The sequence below is a fragment of the Cynara cardunculus genome (assembly GCF_001531365.2).
Source record: "Cynara cardunculus var. scolymus isolate 2C chromosome LG 2, CcrdV1, whole genome shotgun sequence".
NCBI lineage: Eukaryota > Viridiplantae > Streptophyta > Magnoliopsida > Asterales > Asteraceae > Cynara > Cynara cardunculus.
In genome coordinates, this window is record NC_037529.1 from 36,191,223 (window position 1) to 36,199,903 (window position 8,681).

The window sequence follows — 8,681 nt, forward strand, 5'->3', positions numbered from 1 at the left end:
AAGTGGCAGGAGAACTGAAGTTTGTAACGTTGTGAACATATGTTTTCTTTATCCCAAATGCTTCTAATGGGGAGCAAACGTGTAATTGAAAAACCCAAACTGCTGACAACAGTAGGCCCTAAGTGTAGGAGCAAATACATTATACATAAATAAAAAACAGATAGGAGAAGAGAGACAGAACTTGAAACAGTCATTATTATTACCTCGTCAATTTCAGGACTTAATGGAAAACAAACCAAACAGCCCCTAAGTGTAGCCAAACAATTCACATAAAAATTCAAGGGCAACATCATGATAAACTCAGATAATACTCCTAAAATACAGAAAGACCGACAATATTTGATTACAAAAAAACAGTTTGGTGGTGGTGGTTTTCACTCCCTCTAATTCCCAACATATTCAAAGGCCACAGATCCTGGAGAAAATCCATCTTCATCAACAAGCTTCTATTCCTCAAGATAAGTTGTGGTAGTGTAATAAAGAACTTATATAAAACCCACTTATAAAGAAATATCCTAGACTTTAATCTCGATCGTACCACTCTTCCAACATTACCATATCATGTTGAAGCAAGAAAACCATGAAAATTTGAAACCCAGGAGCTTCCTTAAAGAGTAGTAAAGCCATAGAAAGTTAAAGCGCACCTTAAACTTTTGAGATGAAAAGGATCGACATTAAATAAAGGGAATCAAAGTATACAACTTATTAGATGACAGAGCAAAAAAGTCACTCCAAGACAAAAAAAATTCCAGCGTAGAAACTGTGAGTTTTGGTGTTTGAAAATAAGGTGCTTTTAGGACTTGCATAGTTAGATGAAGCACTCAAGTGTAGCCAAACAATTCACATGAAGATTCAAGGGCATGATGATAAAGTATCTTAAAATGCAAAAATGACAACAATCTTTGAACTTTGATTACAAAAAACTGTTTCCTGGTAGTGGTTTTCAACTCCATCTAACCTCCAACATGCAATTGATTTCTTTTCTACCTGTTTAGCCCTAAGTGGGGAGGAATATACCTCACAGCACATCCTAGTCAGATTGGTGGCTCAAAAGGAGCTTCTTTGTGAGTTTTCAAGGAGTGAACACAAGGAAGTGGTAAAATCATAGAGCACTTTCTAAGTTCTTACAATGGTTTACAGTTATTTTACAGAAAATGCCACGATATACATTAATGGCCTACCTTCTCAAAAGCACTGGCTTCACTACCAGGGACGTTGTACCAACATTTGGGTTCTCCCCTGAAAGTATACAATGAACATTTAGAATATGTTTCAATGTAATACGAAATTGAACTATTTTTAAGCCATAAATGAGAGAACTATATTACATGCACATAAATTATAACTACCATGGATTATACACACACAAATACATATATATATAACCTTGAAACAAAAGACGAACCTTGAAATTGAAACAAACTGAACTCGATTGAAGGGTATGGATCAAATATATATGCATCTCTAAATTCGGTTGGAATCGATATCATCTCAAAATCTGTTGGAATCGATTTCATCTCAAATTCTGTTGGAATCCATCCTCATCTTCTACATTGGAAAGAGTTTTAATTAGGGTTTAGGGATATAGATCTCAAAATCTGTTGGAATGGATATCATCTCCATTCGATTTCATCTCAAATTCTGTTGCATCGATCCTCATCTTCTACATTGGACAGAGATTTAAGGGTTTGGGATATGGATGGATAAGAGCGAGTTTTAGTTTGAACGGTGTAGGGAGCAGCTTGCTTTAACAAGTTGTACCATGGGCAGTATAAATTGTAAATTTAGAATTTAAGTAATTTGGCATTAATTGATAGTACCATATGCATAAATGGTTGTATTTAAGAGTTTTACCCAAATGCTTTATAAAATAGTAAAAAATATCATTTGTTATACATGACATATCTATACTATAAATTTTATAAAGATAATAATTAAGTATTCTGTTAGAATTTAATTATTATATTAATTATATTTTAGATTTTTTATATTTAAAATGAGATGTTTATCGTGTATTTGATTGTGTTTATCTACAGTTACTTATACGGATTCAGATATGAGATGAAATCGGATAGGGATGAAATCGTTCAGGGATGAACGAGTTTAAGAGTTTTTAAGAGTTTTAGCCAAATGCTTTATAATATAGTATAGATATAGATAGAAAATCAAAAATATAATTAAGATAATCATTGAGTTCTAACAGAATGTTTAATTATTATCTTTATAAAAAAAATTAAATCATTAAACCAAAAATAAATTACTTTGTTATTAAATCTAAATTAAATTATAATAAAAAATTGAAATTAAAGAAGTTATACAAAAAAATGAGAACTATAAAATAATTAATTTGATACTGATATCGATTTTCTTTTTCAAATTTTTATGTTATCTTCAAATTTATATTTCTTTCAAAAATAAAAACACTACCGCTTTCTCAAAACCACATAAAATCGTATTATATTGATAGAGACAAAAACTAAAACCAAACATTATAATCGAGATTTATCTCGTTACAATGCGCGAGTACAATAATTAATATAAACAAGATATTAAAAGAAATTTAAATAATACTAGTTGTGTATCCGAGCAATACGGCGCGAGCCGTGAATTTTAACGATTTTGAAGTTTCACTTATTTTATTAGAGAAGATTTAACGATGATATAAGTTACACTTGATCTTTACATATTAATACAATTTGAATAAATAAGAGTTATGCTTCCAATTACCGTCTATCGATGAAAAAAATTGTATGACAGTTTAAAATCCAATATATTTAAAATCCAACATATTTAAACGATTTCGCAAATGTGTTCGATTTACACCAAGAGCAAATAATCAAGAGATCGAGAACGAGAGAGAGAATTTTAGAAAAATTGAATGAGAGATGAATGAGAGAACTTTTAATAACTAATGGTGAATATCAGTTTGAATCTCACCTTGGGGGGATGAGGAGAAAACATAGAGGTATGAGAGGGTAAGACATGAGTGAAATATGTCAAATGTATCTTGGGAACATGAAAAGAAAAGATAATAATGTGCATTGGTAACTTATACTATATGTTATTTTAATTGTAGATTAAAAGATTTTAAGATTAAATACATGAAGTAGTAATACTTAATACATTATGCGTTGTTTTTAAGACTTTTGTACATAACTATATAATACTTATACTAAAAATTGTTTTTAAGACTTTTTATAAATAAGGTTTACTTAATAACATGGATATTATGTTTATATCGGAAGTGAAAAGATCCTACAATTTGCAGAGGGGACCACCACGTTTCCTCTTCGTTTTGCTCCATAAACCCTTACTCCACCTCTTTTAGGCTCTGCTCCTTTATTTTCTTCTCACTGATGGATCATGAAGCATCGCTAGGATTCTGTGATGATATGGGCGATGAAAGGGTGAGTAATTCTCTAGATTATGATTCTCCTTTTTCTTTTGATCGTCTTCGGTTTGATTAATTACATTGTTGTTTAGTGATAATTTTCTTTGATTTTGAACTTTATACTGTCATTGTTAGTTCAGATTCATGTTGCTTTGTGTGGAGTTCGTAACTAATTGAGCATGATCATTGATTTTTGTTGAAATATCTAACATTCATACTCTGTTAGTCCCGAAATTAGGGTTCCTTCTGATCTGTTTGATCTTAAATTCAGAATCTGTGGTAATTGTTCTTGTTATTAAGAACAAATAGGTAATTATAGGAAGACCATCCCCTTCTTATCAGCATCTACTTGACTTTTTATACCCTGATCAGTAGTTCCCAATTTCAATCGAGTGAATGTGTTTTTCAGTTTTACTGCAATCTGTACCAAAGTTTGCGATTCCATCGTTCTTCTTTTTGCAACTAAATTACAGAGGACGATGGTTAGAAAAGTTCCATTTTTTCGATTTTGACATACAACTTTTTTAGTGTTTTAGTTTCAAAATACTTCTTTTTCTAATACTTTACATGATGAATGTTGTTTTCAGTTTTTTATCCAAAAAATAAGCTAATTTTTTATCCATTTTGATGATAAACTATGAGGCCTCCTTCCCATGCAGTTAGGACATAAAATTGCCATGCTTTTTACAACTCTTTAATTCACAATCAGTTACATGTCCATATCATTACAGACAATCAGATATATTTATTTTTTCAGTATTAAATCTTTCAAGACGTTTAAGTTAGTTTATTTAAATGTCTCGGGAGCCGTTACCCAAACACTTACCCGGTAAGCACTTACGGGTAAAATGCAACGCTATCACTTACTTACCGGGTAAGATTTTAGTTCATCAAAACGACATTGTATGCAACAATTTACTCGGTGAGCGCTAACCGTGGTAAGAGTGATCACCCTCACTTACCAAGTAAGACTCTTGGTCCTTGCGTTTGCTCTTACCGAGTAAAGTTCTTGGTCCTTGTCATATTCATCCGGTAAGGTAATGTGAGTTGGTAAGAACTTACCCGGGTAAATGTTTGGTAAACAGTCCCTCATCGTTGCAACTTTCATGGGTAAGCAGGGTAACTACTTTGATTCTAAAAAGTCAAATGTGGAACTTTTAGAGGTGGTGTTACATAAAAACATAATTGAACCAAGAGCAAGAAACATCTATGTATGGGACAAAAAGATATCAGATTTGAGTGTTCAACATAAAAACATGAATTCAAATTTACAAATGGGTGGAGTGTCTAAGCTGAAAATCGTTTCATTTGATTGTAAAGATCGAACTGTATTCTTTCTGTGATGGACGGATAATTCTTTTGTCTATATTAAAGGTAACCCAGAATTGATTGGAAATGAGGTTCTTCTTTTTCGGTGTTGTGGTATGGGATTAAGTTTTTTTCATATAACACCATGTCTGGTTTTCACATTCCTAAAGTGCATCATTCGGCCTGCACTTGTGAGTAGACCTGCTCACCACATTTCTGTCGTTTAGAGGTGTCATTTTGATCATGAACTGTTATTTTTTCGGAAGGCTTTAATAGCAAGAACGGTCATGGGACCATGTTAGTACCAAGAAACAAACTTGCTGTTTCCAACATTAACTTTTCATTATATTGTGACTTTGTTAGCTTAATATTCATTTGAGTATATGTTGCATATTTATTTACAAATTCTTTCTTCCAACTATCTATACAGGATTTGTCTCATCATCCTTCACTTTCCCATTCTAAAACTGATATGTACGAGTGTGCTTCTCTTTCCTTAGTGGAATCTCTGGGATCGTATGATGAAAGAAAAACTAATTTTGACTTGAGACATCATCCTAATCAAACTTCAAATGAATGGAAAAAGGATTTAGATTCAGACCCATTATTTGAAGATTTTATCAATCATCACGAGGACTATTTGCTGCCAACTAGTTTTGGCAAGCAAAAGTTGACATATTGTAGAAGCAAAGTTAAGAAAAATCACAAGCCTCCTGCTGATCATTTGTTTCAAACAGAACCATTTAGTCTAATTCTTCCCAGAAGCATAGAGTCAATGTGTAAAAGAAGTGGCAAAAAACAGGTTGACAGTCTTGAAAGCTCTTCTGAATTAGTACTCAGATCTGGAATGGTTCTGTTGAAGAAGTACCTCAGCCTAAGTAAGCAGGTATTTGCTTTACACTCTGTTTTTACCTTTATCTTCAAGTGTCCAAAACCATGTGAACTTGGGTTTTAAATCAACCTAATTAGATTTTGAATCTTTTGCACTATAAAACAACCATTGTATGCAAAATAAACAACATTTGAAGTTTGTTTCTTCTTGCAATTCTGCCATGAGGTTTTGTATTTCGACTCGAGCATTTTTTAACCATTATACTTTGTTTTCATTGTTAAAACAACAATGTAGTACAAAGAAATTGCAACAAACTTATATCTCCTCGTCTAAAAAAATTATAAAAACATTTTTATCTAGTGTTAGTCCCAAAAAATTGGGAAGTATCTTTTTCCATTCTTTCACACTTCATCTATTTTTGCGAGATATTGGTGAAATTGATTGTGTTATGCAAGTTCTCTTATTTTCTATATTTTTAATTGAAGGGAAATCTAGGTATTTGATTATTAGTCAAACTTTTTTTTATTGAACTGTGTGTCAAGCTTTACATTACATATTTTTGGGATGAAGAGAAGAATACATATCAATGATTGGTTACTAATATGTATTTTGTCTGATTTTCTTCCATTCTAATCAACTACAATATGTTCTTTTTTCGTTTTGCGTTTTTTGTGAAGTATAATTGTACAAATGAAGTTAAAGTGTAATGGTTAAAAATGCTTCGAATTACATATTAAACCTTGGTATTTTTTCAAATCCAATGCTTATTCTGCAAATAATGTATCAGTATGGTAGTTCAAGATCTAAATGGCTGGACTTTAACATTTAGGTTGAAATAGTAAATAGATGTGAAGAGCTAGGTGTGGGTCCAGGGGGATTTTACCAGCCTGGTTACCAACACGGACCGAAACTTCAATTACATATGATGTGTCTTGGTCGAAATTGGGACCCGCAAACGAAATATAGCGACCATTATAGAAGTGATGGTTCTGAAGCACCACCAATTCCTGATGAACTTATTCGGTTGGTCACAAATGCACTTCAATATTCTCAATATCTTATAAACTCAGAGGATGAACTTCCTATGATGTCCCCAGATGTATGTATAGTCAACTTTTATGCAACCTCTGGCCGACTTGGTCTCCATCAGGTTAGTTTTTACGTGCAGTTATCTACGTATATTTATTTGTGTGTATATATTCTTCATTTTAATCACTATATCCTATACTCTTGCTCTTCGGGGTTGGTCTTCATGGAAAAATCGATATACTTTTTGGGGTAGCGGTCAGTTTTGCATACATTCCACCCCCACTCCATCTCTGGATGGATATTTGGTTAAATACTTGCTTGATTTTAGAAAAAGAAGATCATCCAGAAGTCTATATATGCATCCTTAAAGAAGATCAATTAGAAGTCTATATATGCATCCTTAATGGTATTTTGACAATTTTAGTGTTCCTTTTGGCATTTTTGGTGGCTAATTTGTTTTTGAAAGTGGAAGGTAGATCATTGACATCAAAAGTCAAAAGGTCAATCTTCTTGTTACAGTATTAGTGGATGGGATTGAACATTGAAGTATCAAAAGTCAAAGTGTATCTCTTTTACAATACATATTATATTTAAACTAGTAGACATAACCTTTTCTGAGTGTTGTACCATACCGGTCTCACGACCATCATACCGGTCTCACGACCATCATAAAAGAGGTAAATCACTATGAGTCCACAGCAAGTGGAGGTTTTCAGATGTGGACCCGTGGCCTCCTTATATCTTAGCAATCCTAATATATCTTTCAAGGTTATGATTAGAGTCTCTGAAGTGTAAAATGTACACAGAATTTTCTATCACCTCAAGATACTGTGGTTTAAAGATGTGTCAATGGCATTGGGCCAAAATTATAAATAAAAGACAAGTCTTCTTAAAGTCAATAAACATGGTATTAGAACTATAAAAAAAAAATTAAGAATTAACTGTATATCTTTTTTTGAACATAGGATCGTGATGAGAGTAGCAATAGTCTCAGTAGAAGATTGCCTGTGGTTTCCATCTCCATTGGCGACTCTGCAGATTTCTTGTATGACGATACGAGAGACGTCAAAAACGCTGCCAAGATTTTGCTAGAATCAGGAGACGTATTGATATTTGGTGGCAAGTCTAGGCATATTTTTCATGGGGTAACTACCATCAACCAGGACTCAGCCCCTTTGCCATTGTTAAAACAAACCATGCTCCGGCCGGGCCGTCTTAACCTTACTTTCAGACAATTTTGATCTGGGTTTGCTGGAAGAAGTAACATACAGTTTTGGTGGTCTTTTGTTTCTAGCGATTATGAGACTAAATCTGTGACCAAACACGGAACGAAGGATGCTAATGATTGAGAATGATCATAGTCCTCAATGGTGTGGCGTGGCATTCGGTGATTTCAAAGAGTGACTTAAGACAAGAAGTCTGTAATATAAGAACACATATAAATAGGATATAGGCTAAAACATAAAAATATACATCAAGGTTAAGAAAGTAAAAGAGATCGAGTAACAACTTATAAAAAACATGTATCGGACCATGGGGTGCCACATGTTTAATGTACCTATGCAACTGTCACGATGAGCGGTTTAGAGCACTCAGAATGATACTAGATGTTATTTGAACCATCATGTAAAAATATATATGAGGCCTAAAACTAACATAAATATTGGTTTTTAGAAACAAATACTAATTGAGATTGAAAATGTAATATATATGTATATATCTATATCTATACTATATTATAAAACATTTGGTAGAAACTGTTAAAAATAATTTTTATGCATAAAGTAGTGTTTATTGATGCATATTACTTAAAATTCAAGATTATAAGTAAATTATGAGTAAATACTAGGGGTGAGCAGCGGAACAGGGTACCCGACTATGGAACCGGAACCGCCTTGGAACTGCCAGTTCCGGAACCGGAACCGATATGAGTGGTTCCGGTTCCGGTTCCTAAAATACGGAACTGATTGAGAATGGTTCCGGTTCCGGTTCTCAATTTTTCGGAACCGTTACCCGCCGGGTACCCGGTATTTTTCAAGTAAAAAAATAATTATTATTTTTTAATACCAAATTTATATTAGGTTTACATCTTGAAAGCACATCGTCATTTTCATTCTTCAT

General features: G+C 33.0%; 1 protein-coding gene across 1 annotated transcript; it reads left to right on the forward strand.

Annotated features, from left to right (window-relative positions):
* Positions 1-3,299: 3,299 nt before the first annotated feature.
* On the forward strand, positions 3,300-7,909 carry LOC112508007. Its single transcript, XM_025112785.1, has 4 exons — positions 3,300-3,407; positions 5,130-5,585; positions 6,361-6,681; positions 7,526-7,909. The coding sequence occupies exons 1-4, from the start codon at positions 3,357-3,359 to the stop codon at positions 7,799-7,801; spliced, it is 1,104 nt and encodes a 367-aa protein (XP_024968553.1). The 5' UTR covers positions 3,300-3,356; the 3' UTR covers positions 7,802-7,909.
* Positions 7,910-8,681: the final 772 nt, after the last annotated feature.